The 21,256-nt window shown below is 33.4% G+C and overlaps 1 protein-coding gene across 1 annotated transcript in view; it reads right to left on the bottom strand.

Moving 5' to 3' along the window:
- LRRC40 (leucine rich repeat containing 40) overlaps positions 1–21,256 on the bottom strand; it is a 50,439-nt gene that overhangs the window by 20,718 nt on the left and 8,465 nt on the right. Inside the window, exons 2-7 of the mRNA XM_061186457.1 lie at positions 15,314–15,495; positions 14,101–14,174; positions 12,817–12,946; positions 9,746–9,869; positions 5,694–5,836; positions 3,119–3,291 (exon numbers count right to left, since the gene is read on the bottom strand). Of these exons, the coding sequence (XP_061042440.1) occupies positions 3,119–3,291; positions 5,694–5,836; positions 9,746–9,869; positions 12,817–12,946; positions 14,101–14,174; positions 15,314–15,495 (826 nt within the window). The remainder of the gene's footprint in view (positions 1–3,118; positions 3,292–5,693; positions 5,837–9,745; positions 9,870–12,816; positions 12,947–14,100; positions 14,175–15,313; positions 15,496–21,256) is intronic.

The raw sequence follows: 21,256 nt of genomic DNA, 5'->3' as shown, positions 1-21,256 counted from the left end.
CAATAAAAATGAATAAACTATTGATACACAAAATCACATGAATGAATCACAAAAGCTTTACACTACAAGAAAAAAGACAGACACAAAAACTATATGCTGTGATTTCATTTATATGATATTTTTAAAAAGGCAAAACTACAGTGACAGAGCACATCACTGGTTGCTAGGGGTTGGGGATATGAAAAGGGGATTGACTGCAAAGGGTAGGAGGAGAATTTAGGGAAACAGAAATGTTCTTCATGACTGTAACAATGGTTATACAATTACATACATGTGTCAAAAATCATCAAATTGTATATTTTAATTGGTAGATTTTATTGTATGTAGATTATACGTCAACAAATGAATATATTTTATATATATATGTAATAAGACAAGTGCTAAACAAGTAAAGTTGCTCTGAGAGTACAGAAGTAGAAATTAGCAAGGGGAGTAGAGGGAGAAGGGAGTAGCAAAGCCTGGATTTGGGCTTAAAAAGAATGGAATTCCATCAAGGCAGTCAGGCAGGAAAAGGGCATTCTAAGGTAAAGAAAATGAAGAAAAAGTCAGTGCATTTACAGTTCAGTGTTGTCAGAGTAGGATACCTGTGGGAGTGAAAGATGACAAAGAGAGAATGAATGAAGTCTGACTGTGAGATGTACTTGACTGTTACACTAAAAATTCTGGACGTTATCTTGCAAGACAGTGATTCCCAACTGCTGGATGGAAAACCAGACGCATCAAAATCTCCTAGGAATTTTTTAAAACAAAACCCAAAACAATTCTAAGGTTCCATTGTTAAAGATTCTGATTCATTGTTGCCTCAGTATCTGCATTTTTTCTTAAAGCTTCTCATGTGGTTCTGATACATCGCCATATTTGGGAAACAGTGCTATAAGAATGGAGAATCATCAAAGTTTTTTAGTAGAAGAACAACCTGATAATTTGTACTTTATAAAAATAACTCTGGTAGCATTGCAAGGAATCAATATTTTAGTTAGAGGAGATTCTGGAGGGGTACAAAATGCATGGAATGGTCTAATATCTAGGAAGTATGAGATCAGATGAAAGGAAGGAAAATACTTATTAGTTTCATTATGTTCTAGGCCCTGTGATATATACACACTTTATATCCAGAGCTCTGGAGAAAGAGAAACATATATATCAGAAATATTTGTACCCATTACTTTATTTATTTAATATTATTTGTCATCATTTTTGTTTTAAATATTTGCTTTCTGCTGCTTTCACGTAGTAGCCAAAATAAGACTGTTATGGGGAAAAATGTATATGTCAATATTTATGAGGCAAGCGATTATTTCATTCATTAGTTATAAGTACTTTTAGGAATATGCAGGTCACTTATTAATTCTGTCAAAAATAGAAGTGAGTGGAAAGAATGGTCATTGTCCAAGCATTCAAATCTATGGTCAAGATGTGCCATATGGGGCTTCCCTGGTGGCACAGTGGTTAAGAATCCACCTGCCAATGCAGGGGACATGGGTTCAAGCCCTGGTCCAGGAAGATCCCACATGCCATGAAGCAACTAAGCCCACGCGCCACAACTACTGAGCCTGCACTCTAGAACTTGCGAGCCACAATTATTGAAGCCCGCACGCCTAGAGCCCGTGCTCCACAACAAGACACACCACCGCAATGAGAAGCCCGCGCACTGCAACAAAGAGTAGCCCCCACTCACCGCAACTAGAGAAAAGCCCGCACGCAGAAACGAAGACCCAATGCAGCCAGAAACAATAAATAAATAAAATAAAATAAAAAGATGTACCATATGCCACATGTACATTGTGAAAACAATTTTGATTTTTAAAAATAGTTATTGATATATACACATAGAAGAAAGTCTATCTTGCTTAACCTTTCTCCTTCTGTGAAGAGCAAACCATGTTTCTGACATCCAAACATAAAACTTCAGACACCTAACTGGCATACAATCCTAGGTGAGTCTGAGTCTTTTTTTTATGTATCTGTAAAATAATTCCATCTCTAAATATTATGGTTTTATAACTCCTTATGATTCTTTGCTCACTACCCTCTTCCTCTGCAGCTCCAACACAATCAATTGCTAAATACTACTTATTCTAACTCATCACACCTTTCACATCTTTCCTCTTCTTTCCATTCCCATTGTCACTACAGTTTAGGTCCTTATTACATAAGAGAAAAATCTACAAAGCTGTCAACTCAGTAAATTGGATATAACAAGTGCTCCTTAGTGATCATTATTAGATTAATAGAATTTTTTAGAATTCCCGTCTACAAAACCACTCCTATCCAAAGTATCTGACCCACTATCACCAATTTATTTTTTAATGAGATTACAATCAAGTTGGTTTTGTTCTTAATCTCCCCACCTCTTAATTAATGAAAACTGGCTCTTCACAGGCATTTTAAGGACCTCTTTCACATGGCCTCAACTTATCTTTCAAGACCTAAATTCTCATAATCTCCTTTCATGCACCCTACCGTCTCAACTCGATTCCTTGCAGTTCTCTCTATATATACCTACAATTTATTTTCTAAACTTTCAGAGCTTTGTTTGTGCAGTTTCCTCCTGCCAAATGAGTCATTCTGACCACCTTACACATGCACTTGAAAATAGTGGTCATCCTTCAAAGATCACATGGTAGGACTATAATGAGGCATGACCCTGTGAGTACATTTAAATTTTGTGCTCTAGGCAATTAACTTGCTTCACCCTGGTCCCAGTTCTATAATATCATCTAAAAATTTTACTTCTTCCACAAAGTCTGCCCTGATTCTTCTCAATAAACTGTGATTCCTGTATCTCCTTTAAACCCCCAAAGTATTTCGTATCTCTCCCATGGCTTTACGTCATTTAACAAATTCAACAAATATTTACCAGGCAGCTTCTATGTACCCACGCACTGATCTAGGAGTTATTCATAGAGTTTGTGTCCTAGTAGGCTGGAGTAACTGATTCCATTAGCATATTAAGCTTGCTGCCAAGAACAAAATCTTTGTAGGTCTACACATGATACCTACTCAATAAACATTTATTGAATTCAATTTACAAAAGAGATCTCTACATGCTTTTATAACTTATGAATTACAACCAAATACAGACATGATTTCTTATTCATTCCATCTTTAAACTTACCTACTAATATCATTGTTGCTTAGGTCAAGCCTTTCCAAAGATTGCAGGAGTGTAATTTCATCTGGAACAGATTTTAACTTGTTATCTCGCAGGTCTAGCACAAGGATAGAATTCAGATGCTTAAGGTGTTCTGCCCCCAACATTTCAATCTGGTTTTCACCTACATGTAATTCCTACAAAAGCAAAGATCAATCATGTGTATTTCTGTATTCAACTTTATACTAGATAATGAAAATAAAATTGAAATCTTGATTTCAAATCATTGAAAAACACATGGAAAATTTTCTAATTACTAAGATGCTTAAATCTTTAATTATATTTAAGCGATCTTACAGTTAAAGAAAAATGACAAAAAGGAAAATTTTCAAGAATTTCCTAGTAATTTAAAAATTAATTAAAGGTTTAGTCTGGAAGAAAGTTCAAAGTTTATAAAACCAAAGCAGAGAAATGATTTAGTAGTTACATTTATAGAATTAATAAAAACACAAATCCAAGAACTATACTGATAAAAAATTAAAGTTTTAAAACAAATCAGTACAAGTTTAAAAAGTTATTTATATTATAATAAATGTTTGTTACTCAACATTTTTATTAGTGATTATTATATATACTGATTTCTCACTAGCAGAATCTAAGATTATCAGATAGATAATTAATCTTATTAAATGATAACTTTTTCAGTTATTTATATCATTGTCACCATTCTGTTTAAAAGAAACTCTTGTTTATGGTTTCCTTTGCTGTGCAAAAGCTTTTAAGTTTAATTAGGTCCCATATGTTTATTTTTGTTTTTATTTTCATTACTCTAGGGGGTGGGTCAAAAAAGATCTTGCTGTGATTTATGTCAAAGAGTGTTTTGCCTATTTTTTCCTCCAAGAGTTTTACAGTGTTCAGTCTTATGTTTAGGTCTTTAATTCATTTTGAGTTTATTTTTGTGTATGATGTTAAACTTAAAAGCTTTTGCACAGCAAAGGAAACCATAAATAAGACGAAAAGACAACCCTCAGAATGGGAGAAAATATTTGCAAACAAAGCAACTGACAAAGGATTAATCTCCAAAATATACAAATAGCTCATGCAGCTCAATATTAAAAAAACAAACAACCCAATCAAAAAATGGGCAGAAGACCTAAATAGACGTTTCTCCAAAGAAGACATACAGATAGGTGGCCAAGAGGCACATGAAAAGATGCTCAACATCACTAATTATTAGAGAAATGCAAATCAAAACTACAATGAGGTATCATCTCACGCGGCTCAGAATGGCCATCATCAAAAAAAATCTACAAACAATAAATGCTGGAGAGGGTGTGGTGAAAAGGGAACCCTCTTGCACTGTTGGTGGGAATGTAAATTGATACAGCCACTATGGAGAACAGTATGGAGGTTCCTTAAAAAACTAAAAATTGAACTACTATATGACCCAGCAATCCCACTACTGGGCAAATACCCTGAGAAAACCATAATTCAAAAAGACACATGTACCCCAATATTCATTGCAGCACTATTTACAACAGCTAGGACATGGAAGCAACCTAAATGTCCATCAACAGATGAATGGATAAAGAAGATGTGGTACATATATACAATGGAATATTACTCAGCCATAAAAAGGAATGAAATTGGGTCATTTGTAGAGATGTTGATGGACCTAGAGTCTGTCATACAGAGTGAAGTAAGTCAGGAAGAAAAAAACAAGTATCGTATATTAACGCATATGTGTGGAATATAGAAAAATGGTGGAGATGAACCTATTTGCAGGACAGGAATAGAGACGCAGACATAGAAACTGGACGTGTGGACAGAGGGGGATGGGGGCACAAATTGGGAGATTAGTATTGACATATACACAGTACCATGTGTAAAACTGATAGCTAGTGGGAACCTGCTGTATAGCACAGGGAGCTCAACTTGGTGCTCTGTGATGACCTAGATGGGTGTGATGGGGTGGGGGGGGGGTTGGAAGAGAGGTCCAAGAGGGAGCGGATATATGTATACATATAGCTGACTCACTTCGCTGTACAGCAGAAATGAACACAACATTGTAAAGCAACTATACTCAGAAAAACAAACAAAAAACAAAACAAAACAAACATTAATGTATGAAAGTATACATACAGAAAAGCGAAGCATAGCAAATTTAAATACAATGTTAATGCTATACACTTAATACCAAAAAAAGTAATTAATTTTAAACAGACTTTATGATGAGGTAAACATGAGTTGGCAACTTATAGAATTAGATACGTATTCATTCCTGGTATTCCAGGTTTCCTGCACTATGGTCCCAACTTACTTTGTTAGTCTCATCATCTACTACTTCTCCAGTTATAAACTACTCTCCAGATGAAATGGACAAATTCTTATTTTTAAAATTGATTACTGCTTTTTTAAAAAAAATCTATTATTAACAATACCATTAATATATTTAGTCTTTAAAATTCTAAAAATAGGAATATAGGAAAAAATAACACATAACTAATACATATTCTCAATGTAAAATATGTTTAAAATTTCATTTTCATGATTAACTTTCAGAAAATGTATAGTTATTTAATAATCAACTAAATAGTACCTTTAATAATTTACAAGAAGGAAATTCCGGTAGAAAACGTAATTTATTCCTCCGCAAATAAAGCAATTCTAGTGATTCCATGCTAGCCAATTCAGAAGGTATAGTTTCCAAGAGATTTGAATTACAATCCAAATGCTTTAATCCTGTAATATATATTTGGTGAAACACAAAGATATTTTAATAGAGAAAAAATATTGGTTTATAACTGTATATACATTCAAAGAATGTGTACGTAATCACGAGGACTTACAAACCTGTGATGTTCTATACTGCTATAATAATCAAGAATCCTAGAATACCATTGAATTACATAAATGTAAACTAAAAATGTTTTACTTTTAGTTATAATTAAAGAGAAACAATGATATTAAAATCAATGTTTAATAATAGTTCAGGTCATCTTTGTAAAGATTTAAAAAACAAAGTACTCTAGTACTCCTTTAAAGTACTCTACAATATATAAACTATATACTACGAGATTATTTCCCTCAGTAATTATACATCTTTAAAAAGAAAAAGCTTAAGGTAAACATACATGCATACTACTCATGTGAAAGAATGTCAAGTAACTCTGGCCAGTAGTAGCTTAGACACATCTGTATTTAAAACAGGCAATTGATGTTCTGTCAAAAACCCTTGGATTTCTATGTATTCCCTCCTATTCTTTCATCTACTCATACTGCCTCTCTCCCTGTCTTCTTTCCTTCCTTTCTTCTTCTAATTTTTTTTAAGTTACATTCTTTCTCTAACACCTTAGCTAACACTCTTGGTAAGGTATAAGATAGCTCAAGAAGAATGTTCTCACTTGCAGCATCTCTCTCACCTCCTGGATCTTTCTTAAAAGGCAGAACAGAAAACAAAAATGGAAAAAAAGTAAAGGTCTTCTTTCTCTTAAGACTTTAATAAGCAGTTTTCTCCCTAATCCATATTACAGGTTCTTCCACTTAACAATGGCCACTATATATTTTCCACTATATATTCTCAACCCTAAAGTTTGAATAGGCAATATGCATTTTACAACTTTTTTTCCTGTACTTTGAGCCTGTCAATTTTAACATAATTCAACACTGAATTGATGTACTGCCTTAGACTACTTCTTTCATTGTTTAAAGAAGTTAACTGCTTTCCAAAACAAATTTAATAGTACTACTTTCAACTTATAATATGATAATTTGTGTATTATTTGGCTAGATCACTGAGAAAAATGTCACAATCTGATCTACCCTAGATCCAATAAATTCTATAAAGCAAGTTTGTTTTAAATTTAGAAACTAGTTTTCACAAGTGCTTGCATCTAAGAGCACTGATTGAGAATAGAAGCAGTACATAGAAGAAAGTGAGGTGGATGGACCTAGAGTCTGTCCTACAGAGTGAAGTAAGTCAGAAAGATAAAAACAAATACTGGGGCTTCCCTGGTGGTGCAGTGGTTGAGAATCTGCCTGCCAATGCAGGGGACACGGGTTCGAGCCCTGGTCTGGGAAGATCCCACATGCCGTGGAGCAACTAGGCCTGTGAGCCACAACTACTGAGCCTGCGCGTCTGGAGCCTGTGCTCCGCAACAAGAGAGGCCGCGACAGTGAGAGAGGCCTGCGCACCGCGATTAAGAGTGGCCCCCGCTCGCCGCAACTAGAGAAAGCCCTTGCACAGAAACCAAGACCCAACACAGCCAAAAATAAATAAATTAATTAATTAATTTAAAACAAACAAACAAACAAATACCGTATGCTAATGCATATATATGGAATCTAAAAAAAAAAAAAATTGGTACTGATGAACCTAGCTGCAGGGCAGGAATAAAGATGTAGACATAGAGAATGGACTTGAGGACACGGGGTGGGAGAGGGAAGCTGGGGCGAAGTGAGAGTAGCATCGACTTATATACACTACCGAATGTAAAATAGTTAGCTGGTGGGAAGCAGTAGCATGGCACAGGGAGATCAGCTTGGTGCTTTGCGATGACCTAGAGGGGTGGAATAGGGAGGATGGGAGGGAGGCTCAAGAGGCAGGGGATATGGGGACATATGTATGCATACGGCTGATTCACTTTGGTGTACAACAGAAACTAACACAGTATTGTGAAGCAATTATACTCCAGTAAAGATTTAAAAAAAAAAGAATGTTTATATATGTATAACTGAATCACTTTGCTGTACAGCAGAAATTAACACAACATTGTAAATCAATGATACTTCAATAAAAAAATAAATTAAAAAATATAAATAGTAAAAGTAAAAAAAAAGAGCAATGGGGATGGAGTAAGAAGATGCAAACGCTGGCTCTACAATTTACTATATAATTTCTAAGCCTAGGTTTCTGAATCTTTAAAATGTAAATAATATGCATCCCTACTAACTTGTAGAACTATTGTGGCAGCAAAATAATATATTTAAAAGTATTCTGAGTTACAAAGAACCATACAAATGTTAGATACTGTTCTTGGAATCTCATCATGAATAGTGAAATAATAACTAAATGTCCTACTGGTGATAGCTTAAAAGTATCATTGTCATGGCTAAAGGACAGAAAGCATCTGAGCATAATTATATAGTATATTAGAAAAACTGCTGTAAGTTCAAAGTATTTTTCTATTGACTTCGATATTTGCTCCTCTCTCTCAATATTTCTACTCAATTTGTGAAAAAAAAAATGTTTACATATGCACTCCAGATATATTTTATGTTTAGCTCTACTTTCTGATACCTTTATTGAAAATGGCAAAGGCAAGCAGAGTCAACTACTGGTATCACAACTAAAGGCTCCCCTGAAATGTCAATTCAATTTATGGCAGATTTAATTTATGCATTCCTGTTATAAATTACAAATAACCATTAATCTAAAGTAAAACAGCAGTGATCATTTTGTAATGTATAAAAATATCACTATCTTCTACACCTGAAATAATATAATATTGTTAGTCAATTATACATTAATTTTTAAAAAAGTCAAACAGCACAATTGTACAAATTCACTGCAAAATAATCTGTAATCAACTGTACGAAATCACATCTATGACTTCCTCCACAAAAGGGAGGTTTAAAAAAATGAAAAGGCTCATATATGATTAGCAAAAAAGAGTAGTAAGATCTACAGCTGACACAGTGTGGTCATCAGCTAAGAAATAATAATAGTTTGCCTTTAGACAAAAAAAAAAAATCACTATAAAGATTTTGGACTCTAAATCAAGAATTCTAACATGATTAAGTATACTTACTTAAAAGGTACTGAAATGTACCTTCAGTTTTTTTTTTCCCTTAATATTAGCTCTACAATACACCAAATATAATGGTTCAATGGTAAACTTTAATGGAACCACTAAATTTTAACTTTTTTTTTAAAAAGAATTGACAATTTGGGCAAAACTAGACTATCTCTTGACATTATTACTTATGGACCTCAAGGAGGATACAGCTATAACACAACCACGTATCATAGGTGGCATCACCTAGGAAAGGGGAATGACCTCTTAGTAAATGTTGAATAAATGACTGAAGACATAGAATAGCTCAAAACCTTAATCAATTTCTCAGGTATACAATATTACCACAATTTATAACCTTATATTCTTTTTCTCTTTTTGATATGCCAAAGTATTATTTTGGCAGTAATTCTTTTTTTTTATTGTTTTGTTTTATTATTTATTTATTTATTTATTTAGGCTGCGCCGAGTCTTAGTTGTGGCACACAGGATCTTAGTTGTGGCATGCGGACTCTTAGTTGCAGCAATGCGGACTTCTTAGTTGCGGCATGTGAACTCTTAGTTGCGGCATGCATGCGGGATCTAGGTCCCCGACCAGGGATTGAACCCGGGCCCCCTGCATTGGGAGCATGGAGTCTTACCCACTAGACCATCAGGGAAGTCCCCTGGTGGTAATTCTTTACAAAGTTGCTAGACTACAGTGGCCTAGAGAAAATCTGACTAGTTGTTATTGTTTGCATTTACCACCACAAAATCTATTATTTTACTTCTCTGTAACTATACAAAAATTTATTTTTTTAAATGTAAGTTGCACCAACTTCAAATTTTTTTATTTTTTAAAATAGAGAAGATTTACTTTTCATTCCACTTATTTCTGCAGGCAAACTCTTCAGCTGATTACTGGAAAGATTGAGTTGCAGCAGCCTGGATAGAGAAGCAAAACTAGCAGGAACAGTTGTAAGATGATTGTTCGAAAGATCCTTTAAAAAGAGAAAGACAAAATGAATGAATGAACAAGTAAATAAAGAAAGAAAGGATCCCTAAGGGGAATTTCAGAATTTTGAGGGCATTGCAACATTAAAAAAACTATTTACAGATGATATGTTTTGTAACTCTCATTCACTGACAATTTCACAGATCATCATTCATTACCTCAATATACTCTGTGGGCCTACTATGTGCCTAATAATGTAGCAGAGAGGAATTAAAATGAATTCTGACTTCAAAAATATTTTACACAAAGGTTTCTGTTAATATTAAGTCATGCTGTACCATGTTATCATGTTTTCAAAAAAAAATCTATTTGTTCATCCAATATTTGTTGAGTACCTATGATAAATCAGGCAAACTGTATGGTTAAACTGTAATATGAAATGAAAAACATCTTTGCAAGAAAGAAAAATTCTTGGAAGAAAAAAAAGTAAGCTGAAAAAAAATGGCCATTTTAATTTGGGAGGAAAAAAATATTCCCTCTTGGTTCTGCTGACCTCAGCAAGTCTGCTTTAACTAAGTACAGAAGTCTACTCTACTCTCTAGTTTTCACTCATTCAAGCTTGCCTAATTAATCTATACCTTGATGTTGCTTTAAGTCTTTGTTTTTGTTTTGTCTTTTATGACAGAATATTTTTTTGAAACTCCCTTTAAAAGACAATGTTATGAATCAGGTATTCTTCTTACGACATTCAAATCAGATATAAGTACTACACCAGCTATCATCAAACTGTTAGGTAAGGCAAGTGGCAACAATGAATAAGAAAAAAATGACTTAAAGGAACTGTTCTCTGAAGACTATGATTTAGTTTAACGTTAAACAACTGTAACTCCAAATAAATTAAGATAGAAAAAGGAAAAATGCTAGATCAGTGTATTTTTTAAAACATACTGTTATTATAATAACATAAAATAACATATTATCATAATCTACAACATCAGTATAATAATGTACAACTCAAATACTCTAAGGTCTAAGAATCAACAGATTACTAATAAATAAATATTTTGTAATATCAAAAGTTACTGACACTAAATGCAATGTAGTATTCTGAATTGGATCCTGGAACAAAAAAAAAAGGACATTAGTGGAAAAACTGGGAAAATATTATAAAATCTGTAGTTTAGTTAGTAATATTGTACCAACGTTAATTTCTTAGTTTTTACAAATATCCCATAGTTATGTAATATGTTTGCCCATTAAGGTGGGTGAAGGGTATATGGGAACTCTCTGTACCATCTTTACAACTTTTCTGTAAATCTAAAATTATTCCAATATCAAAAGCTAAAAATAAAAAAAGTTTCTGATAAAGAAAAGATTCACAAATTCTTAAGTTTTAAAGAACCCAAAACAACAGAATTGCTAAGAAATATTTAATTACTGCAGTTAATGACTAAATTAGATACAAAATAAGTACAGTGCATATAAATTAATCATTATTTATGCTAAGTCATTTCTTCAATATTTAGTACCATTGTGTTAAGCAGTTTTTATATAACTTTAAGAAATATTACTAGCTTAAATTATTATAGATCTTACACTTTTAATGTTTTAATATATTGTTGCTCACATTTACGATTTATTTGACAATGAGTCCTTAAGAACACAGTTCTCAGCTGAAACATCCTTTCATTATGCAATGACTATCTGGTAACCCATACGGAAAGTTTATTAGGTTTCCTTTAAGCTTTCTACTAGGCTCTTTTTTTTTTTCTTTTTAAATCAATTGCTATCTTTTACCAGTAAATTTTATAAGGAAATCTGATGGCTCCTTCCTTTACCATTCATTTCACCTACCTATGCCTTTTACTTTCCAAACCTTATTTCCAATCTGATCAGATTGAAAAACAAAGAGCTACTGAAGAAATGGTTGAAGAGAGTATGTATTTTGATTTCAAACACTAGAGCAGATGGGTGAAATATCAAGAAAAAAATAAGTAAAAGAAGCAATTTTTCCTTGAATAAAAAATAAACTTTAAGGCTAAAACGACTAATGAGTTTTTCAAAACATGTAATTGTGACTAGAACAAGAATGTAACATGAAATAACTATGTGGAGTAGAGATTTATATTAGAACATCTGATCTAATATAGCTGAAGTCTTTCAGATAGGATACCTTACAGTAGAGTCTTACTTTTTCTGTGGTAAAGTGGGGGAACAAAAAAAAGGATACACTTTGAAGTCAGATTATTTTATGTTAAATTCCTAAATTCCTTATATATTAGTTATATGACTTTGGATGAGTTACTTTTTACAAGTCTTAGTTTCTTATCTGTAACGAGGATAAAACTATCTACTTTGTTATATGTATAGCAAAGTAATATGTAATATGCTATATGCATAGCAAATACAGTAATATGCTATATGTATAGCAAAGTGCCTATTGTTTGTATTATTCTTAATAATATGACTAAAATAATACTTGTATTGCTTTATGGTTATCTCTATTTAAGATGTGAAGTGGATAGAATAAAAATTTTTACCAGGAAATATGGCCATTTTGAAAAATAGGGTAGAAAAAGCAGGCCCTGAAGGCATTATCTGGACACTCAGAGGACAAAAGGGCAATGAGGGCTACAGAGGAGGAAATGAGAATGGATATTAAAAAAGGGAATTGGGATACGCTAAAAACACCTTTCCTCTATTGTGCTAAGCCATAAAAGCCTATGAATAACAAAGTCATCCTCAATGGCTCCTTTCCCAAACTCTATTCCTAAATTAAAATCTAAGGTGATTTCCTTCATAAGAAAAACATAAGAAAATCAAATTTACAATTACTAATTTAGCAATCTAATTGTAATTCACAGTTTCTGATAATCTAGTCATACAATCAGCTGCCCATGTACCCATGATTTCAATCATACATCCAATTTTTCAGTTTAATGAAAAATCCCACCAGCCCCAAATTATATAAATATTGCAAAATCAAAACTTACTAAATCTTCTAAGTTGGAAAGTTGTTCAAATCCCCTTGGTATGCAAGTTAGTTCATTATGCTGGAGATATAGGCCCTTCAGGTTTCTTAGATTTGTAATTTCTTCAGGGAGTATTTTCAGCTTGTTATGGCTATTGATTGATAAAACAAATGCTGAACAATTTGGTGACAACACAATAAATATTTATAAAGGCATTTTTGCTAATCAACTACCTGGGTTCATTAAAAAAAATGAAGTAAGGTTACTAATTTTAAGTACTTCCAAACTTTACATCCTAAAAGTAAACACCCATTAAAATGACAGTAATCTAAAGTAATCAAATTGAGAGTTTCAAAGAAATAAAGATTTTTAACCAAACATAATTTGTGAACTTTTGATTGGTTCCTTTTAATCAACTTGATTTTACATATAAAAGAATACATTGGGCTATAATTTTTACACTGCATATGAGTTTTAGAATTTTGACAAAGATGTGCACATACATACACTACAATGAAGTCACATTTTACATGGGGATTAGGTTTCAACTTAGCACTCAAGACAAAAATAGCTATTTCTGTTTGAGGGCCTGGCATGTCCAGATGAATGCAATATGCAACTCCAGTCTTATTTTTCACCAAATAAGGACTGTTATTTGAGGAACTGTTCTCCCTCAAACCAGTTAACTCCAGAAAACTGCAACTTTATCATGCTGTGTTAGATAGATTTATATCTATTTTATAAGCCCCAGCTTTTCAAACTATGTTTTGAACACTTAAACTTTTTCATTTTTTTCTCCTAAATTAAATCATCCCTAATCCCTTTCCCCCTGTGTATATATAACATATAAGGCAGTTATTTTTCTTGAAAGTCTGAGTGTGTACTGAAGGGCAAACAGAGTTAGCTAGGGCCTTAGCCACCTGGCTTCCCATGTACCTATCAGTGAGTACCAGATGCATACCCATGGAATCCCAGGAGTCCTCAGAAAAGTTTAAAAACTACTAATATCGAAAACATGAAATTTTCCTCATTATAACCACTAAAAATTATTTCATACAAATAAAAAGTATTTTTTAAAAAATCAACTGGCCTTAAATTTGTAAAACCAGAAAACATGCAGGCAATTCTAAAACAAAAAATAAAATAATCTGAGAATTAAAACTTAAAATTATTATTCTGCTTAATCACTGTCTGAGATAATACAAAACATTTTTTACATGTTAGAAAAAATGTTTGAAAAAAATTTTAAAGAATGTTAGATTTACACCCTTATATTCGCAATACTGAAATAAGCTTAAATTTTACCTGACATTAAGTTTCTGAAGATTTTCTAACTCTCTTATAGCAGAAGGAAGGGATGTCAGCTGATTATCATGTATCTAAAAGTTATTAAAAGACACAGTCAATATCTTAGTCTTATAATTAACCATGAGTTTTGCTATTGTACAATATTCTCTGATGATAGTCTCGTTATTCTAGCTCAAACGCATAGTTGGGCTATTGGTAATTTGTTTTGAGTATAGAAGAGAAAAGGAGTTTGAAATTGACCAAACTGCTGCTCATAAATCATGAAGTGATAAGAGATCAATTTTAAATACTACAGTTAAAAAAAAAAAACTTCACCTCATTGAGTGGCACTTCAATCTCAAATGAGAGATGACAGGGTCAGAAATTAACAGTCCTCTGATGGTATGATTTATGTCAACATTTACAAAAAATAAATGAGGAGGGGGACTTCTCTCATGTTCTTACAGAATCATATTGCTTTCAAGGTACAAGGAACCTTTAAGAGAACACTTATGCCAATCCATTCATTTTACAAATGAAGAAAATAAAAACTTCTCTAGAAATCTGACTACATCCAACTTTTTCAGACATGAAATGGAAAATTTTTGATGATCCTAAGTAAAGTATATCAGAAGTCTGTGGATTATGAAATAAACTACTCATGACATGGCAACTAGGGATTAAAAACATAGTCCCTGAATAAACACACAAAAATTTAAGCCCAATAATTTAAGTCAGTCTTGGAGATAAGTTACCCAAAAAAACCCCCAAAAAACCAAAAAAAAAAAACCCAAAACCAAAAACAAAACAATATTAAATACTTGCTTTACCATCTAGAATAATAATGATGATAAAAATAATAGCAATTAAAAAAAAGACGAGCAGCAGCAACCACTTGTTAAATACCAATTCTGTCTGTATGCATTAACTCATTTAATTCAAAGAACAATTTTTAAAAACAGGTAGTAGTACCAGTCTCGGTTTATAAATGTGGAAACTGAAGCACAAAGAGGTAACTTTCCCGAGATCACACAGCTATCAAGTGGCAGAGTCAAAATTTGAAGCCTGATGTTCTGACTCTGCACTCTTAACCATTATGCTATGTCGAACACAGTAATTTATTCTTCCTTGCACTCTACCAATTGAACATGGGTCTTCTATTTCTCAAAGCCTAAATTTAGCTTTAGAGTCTCTTCAGACAATGACCCATATTTATAATCAGTCAACTTACATCAAGAACAGTCAGTGCAGGAAGGAGTCGGAGGTCATCAGTAAGTGACTGAAGTTTATTGTTTGATATGATTAGTTTGGTCAAATCTGTCTGTTCCCACCATCGCTCAGTAGCACTGAATGAAAGATTCTGATTAGCTTCTTCAGGGATATCCACATTTATTCTCCAAACACACTGAGGCACTATTTCCACCACCACCACACCAAAAAAAAAAGAAGGGAAAGAAGTGAGATACTAAGTACATATGTTTATAACAGCTATTCTGCTTATCTACTGAAAAGTTGTTTCTGAAACACTAAAAAAAAACTTTCAAATAAATCAAACAAATAGCAATGAATTACAACTACATTACAGTGGAAGTTGATTTTATTCCAAAACAGAATATTGGATATGTATTTTTCATATAAGATCTCACTTTTATCTTCATTCAACTATATTTACTATATACATTCCCTGCACAGCACTAGTGGTTAGATATACAAGACAAATAAAGAATGGACTCTACCATTATGCTACCATAACAGAGAACGTATGGAAATCAACATTTAAACTAACTCATTTATATCTCATAGCAACTCCGTGAGGTAGGTGTTATTTTCACTTTACAGATGAGAAAAACGGGGCACAGAGAATGTATCATTTACCCAGGGTTATATAGCTAGATGGGATTTAAACCCTGGAAAAACTAAATTGTCTTGCTTCTCAGTGAATATTTGTAAGGTATATCTGACTCTGGTAGCTGCTTTCTATTTTATCTGACGTACAATTTTATTTCTTATACCATCACACAACATTGTATTACTTCTGTTGCAGCATATACAGCAATTCCTTTGACACTGCAAATAAGACTGTTCAAGTTAAACAGAAAGAGTCCAGGTTTATCACTATAACACTTGAAGATCTAGAAAATATTAACTTGCTCTAGTGCTACAGCAGAACTATTTTAAATAGTCCTTCATTCCTTGATACCAGTAGGATGATATATGGGTATGATCTAGAACTTTAGCTAATATTAATAAAGGCAACCATTGGTTATGCCTTACAGTTATTAACTATCATTTTAGAATGACATTAAATGGAAAGGTGTGGTCAAAGTTTCAAGTTCACGACACAATCAGGTCGAGCAATCCAACACAATGGTTTTACAGAAGCAAAGCAAAGTTCCTGAAATCCGTTTACTCAAAAAAAATGAGGTACCTATATTTGTATTAGAATAAATTATAAGATCCCTTTCCTACCCTTCTCTCTGCCTAAGCAATCTGCATTTCTCTACTCTTCTATCAATGAATCCCCAGCAAATGGGAATAAAACAGAATGAAAATCCACCCATGTTTATGGACAGAGGTTTATTTTTAAAGCAAAGCAAAGAAACAAACAAAAACCACTCTTTCCAACTCTTTGAGCACAAAAGCAGCATAAAATGTATCTTCACTGTTGTTGTTATTATTATTTTGGTGGGTAGATATGGATGACTGAGTGGGAATGAGAAACACACATCAGCCCAGCACTAGCATGTGAAGTTACTGACACCAAATGAGTCAATAGAAATGGGTACGTTTATGTATTTGACTAAAAATCAATGTTACCCTTAAGCAAAAAAAAGTTACAAATGTGCCATACCAGTTTGGATCACCAACAAAAAGCTCCAGAACAAGAACAACAACAAAAAAACAAGGCAAGACAAAACAATACAAAACATAAAAAAAAAATGTATGGAAGAAGCTATGTGATATGCACAAGTCTACTCCTAAAGAAAATATGTAGAGCATTGTGCATATATTTTTCTCTTAACACCTATACATAGGTACATTAAGACGATTATATTTAAAAGGCAATGTAATAGAAAATATCTTTTTTTGTAAGGAGGAAGGTGGAGAACACAAGAAAGTTGTATACAACACAACAACAATATCTGTTACCCATCAACTACACTAAATGAATGTTAAAATTTTATCATTATTACTTCAGATATTTTGGTTAACCAAATTTGTCTTTGTAGGAACTATCACGGGATGGATAATTGTTGATACCATACTGCTGTTATTAAATATGTATCAATTTGCTTTTCCATAAACATTGACTTACTGCTCATTCTTTTCCCCATTGTTTGTGAAATATCTCAATTTCTTCAAGAGTTTATAGCACCAAGATTCATGTCACTTTTCTTCCCTCCCCACAAATATGAAGAACCACTGAAAGGTATATTGTCCTAATTATTGAGGAATTCGGTGGAGCCATCCTAAAAGTAGCTTACCAAGTCACAAAACAGAAACTACTAGGTAAAAAATAAATGTCAATAGGCATATAAATGTGAAAAAAATTTACTATGGAGTTAGGTTTATTTGCTGTATGTAATTTTTAAAGTTATATATATATAAGTCAAACATATACATAAATTAAAAAATAGTACAATGAAATAATGCTCCACATACCCACCGCCCACATTTAACAGTTATCAACTCATGGCCAATCTTGCTCATATATAATCCCATCTCACAATGATCTAAACTACAATCTTAGGAAGATAGAAGAGAACAAAGTAAACCCAAAGTAAACAAACAAAGAGTAGAAATCAATGACATAGAAAACAAATATGGTAATAGATAAAAAGCAATAAAACCAATACCCAGTTCTTTGAAAGTGGGAATATCACTATCAATCTTACAGATATTAAAAGGATAAGGGAAGGGGCTTCCCTGCTGGCGCAGTGGTGAAGAATCTGCCTGCCAGTGCAGGGGACACAGGTTCCAGCCCTGGTCCGGGAAGATCCCACATGCCACGGAGCAACTAAGCCTGTGCACCACAACTACTGAGCCTGCGCTCTAGAGCTCGCGAGCTACAACACTGAGCCCGTGAGCTACAACTACTGAGCCTGTGTTCCACAACTACTGAAGCCCGTGCCTAGAGCCCATGCTCTGCAACAAGAGAAGCCACCGCAATGAGAAGGCTGCGCACCACAATGAAGAGTAGCCCCCCCACCCCGCTCACTGCAACTAGAGAAAGCCTGCGCGCAGCAACGAAGACCCTAAAAATAAATAAATAAATTTATTTTTTAAAAAAAGGATAAGGGGATATGATGAACAACTTTATATCCATACATTCAACAACTTAGAGGATATGGACAAATTCCCTGAAAGGGGGAAAAAAATAAAGCTCAACAGCAACAGGAAATCTAAGTAGCCTTTTGAAAGGGTTCCTGGACCCAATTCCAGTGTGCATATTGTTCCCCACACAATCAATTCTCAGACACCCTCCTGGTGTCTCAACTCTGATACTACTAGAGGACATAGAATCAGATTCCACAAGTAAAGGGCTCAGTCCCACAAAACTGCCCTCCACTTCAGAGGCCAGTCACAAGCCCAGCTTACTACCAGTACTTCTGATCAATTGCCTGTAAATCAGAGGTTCCCACGACTCCCTCCTTGGGTTTAGTTAATTTGCTAGAATGGCCCAGAGAACTCAGGAAAACCCATTTACTCACTAGGTTACAGATTTATTACGAACGATATTAAAGGATACGAACCAACAACCAGATGAAGAGATACATAGGGTAAGGTCTGAAAAAGGGAGCTTCCATCCTTGTGGAGCTCGTGGTCCGGCACAATGGCACATGGGAGCATACTGGTTCCCTAATGTGGAAGCTCTCAGAACCCTCTCCTTTTTTGGTTTTTACAGAGGCTTCATTACATAGGCATGATTGATTAACTCATTTGCCATTGGTGATTGATTCAACCTCTATCCCCTCTCTCCTCTCCAGAATCAGGGTTTCTGATTCTGATTCTATCTGTGGTTAGTTCTCCTGGCTACCAGCCTCCGTCCTTAGGTGTTTTGCAAAAGTCACTTTCATTAACATAAACTCACTTGTGGTATTAAAGTCTTGTTAACAAGACACCATTTCACTTTTATGGCTCTGAAGCAGTTTTTTGGGGGTTTTGTTTTTGTTTTTCAGGAACTGAGGAGAAGAAACCAAATATTATAACAAAGGATGCTCCCATTGCTCTTATTATTCAGGAAAATTCCAAGGGTTTTGGGAGCTGTGGGCCAGGAACTATGGATGAAGACCAAATATCTCTGAGAAATATATTTTGGTCATCTGAATGACCAAATATATATATTTCTTATAAATCACAATAACGTACATTGTATCTACCAAAGAAATTAAACTTGCTATTTAAAACATTCCCACAAAGAAAACTCCACTTCACTGGTGAATTCTACACACATTTAGAGTAGAAATGATACTGATTCTACAGACTGCTTCAGAAAATAGAGGAAAGAAAAATTCCCAGCTCATTTTATAAAGCCAGCACTACTCTGATACCAAAATCAAAGACATTAAAAGGGGGGGAAAAAAAACAAAAACAAAAAACCAAATCTAAACACCATGACCAAGTGAGTTATATAAGGAATGCAAGGCTGCTTTAACATTTGAAAATGAATCAGTGCAGTCGACCATATTAACAGAAAAAGAGTAACACAACATGACTGTCAAGGAATGAAAAAAAAAAAAAGCATCTGACAAAATTCAACAATCATTCAAGATAAAAACTCTCAAAAAACTAGGTATGAAAGGGAACTCCTTCAACCTGATAAAGGGTATCTTTGAAAAATCTACAGCTAACAAAATACTTAATGGTGAAAAACTCAGTGCTTACTCTCTAAAATTGGGTACAAAGTGAGGATACCCATTCTTACTGTGTCAATATTTTACTAGCAGTTCTGACTAATGCAACAAGGCAAGAAAAATAAATAAAAGCCATTCAGATTGAAAAGGAAGAAGCAAAACTGTTTCTATTAGCAGACATGAACATCTATATAGAAAATCTTAAGAAAGCTACAAAAACAATTGTATGTAATGAGTTTGAAAGGTCACAGACTTCAAGCTTAATATACAAAAATCAATTGTGTTTCTACATATTAGCAATCAGTAACTGAAAACATTCTTAAATGCTTAAAGATTTACAAGACATAACATCTAAAACCACGAAATACTCAGTGTTAAATTTAACAAATATATGCAAAACCTATGGTATGAAAATACAAACTATATGAAAGACTTATGGTTTTTGCTGTAAAAACTTAAAGAAGGTCTAGATAAGTAGAGAAATATACCACGTTACAGCTTGAAGACTCAATATTTTTAAGATGTCACTTCTCAAAGTGACTTATAGATTCAGTATAATCCTAATCAAAATCCCAGAAGGCCTTTCTGTAGAAACTAACAAGCTAATTCTAAAATGTATACTGAAATGCAAGAGAACTAAAATAGATTAAACAATTTTGAAACAGAAGAAAGCGATAGGATTTAACAGTACTTGATTTTAATTTTTACCGTAAAGCTTATCAAGACAGTGTGGTATTAGCATAAGGACAGACATACAGACCAACAGGAAAAAAAAAATGAGTTCAGAAAAAATTCTAGGCAATAAAATAATGTCAATTAATATTCAACAAAGTTGCCAAAATAATTTAATAAGAAAGGAATAGTCTTTTCAACAAATGTTCGTATAGATAAAAAATGAACCTCAACCTTTACCTTGTGACACACTCTAAAATTAATGCCAAGTAGATCACAGACTTAAATGTAAAAGATAAAACTATAAAAATTCTATAAGAAAGCAGAGGAGAAAATCTTCACAGCCTTGGGATGGATAAAATTTCTCAGTATAGAAAAAGTACAATCATAAAAGAAAAAAATTGATAAACTGGACTTCATCAAAATTAAAAACTCTTATGTTTTTCTAAAGAAATTGTTCAGAAAATTAGGCAAGCCTCAGACTGGGAGAATATATTAGATAGATACCAATATAGATATATAATATATCTGAGGACTTGCATCCCCAGAATATAAAAAGTCTTATAACTCAGTAAGACAAACAGCCCAATTAATAACAGACAAAAAATCTGAACACTTGGCAAAAGATATACAAAAAACTAATGAGC

Source organism: Eubalaena glacialis, chromosome 3 (genome assembly GCF_028564815.1).
Source record: "Eubalaena glacialis isolate mEubGla1 chromosome 3, mEubGla1.1.hap2.+ XY, whole genome shotgun sequence".
NCBI lineage: Eukaryota > Metazoa > Chordata > Mammalia > Artiodactyla > Balaenidae > Eubalaena > Eubalaena glacialis.
This window is presented reverse-complemented; position numbering and strand designations above follow the sequence as displayed.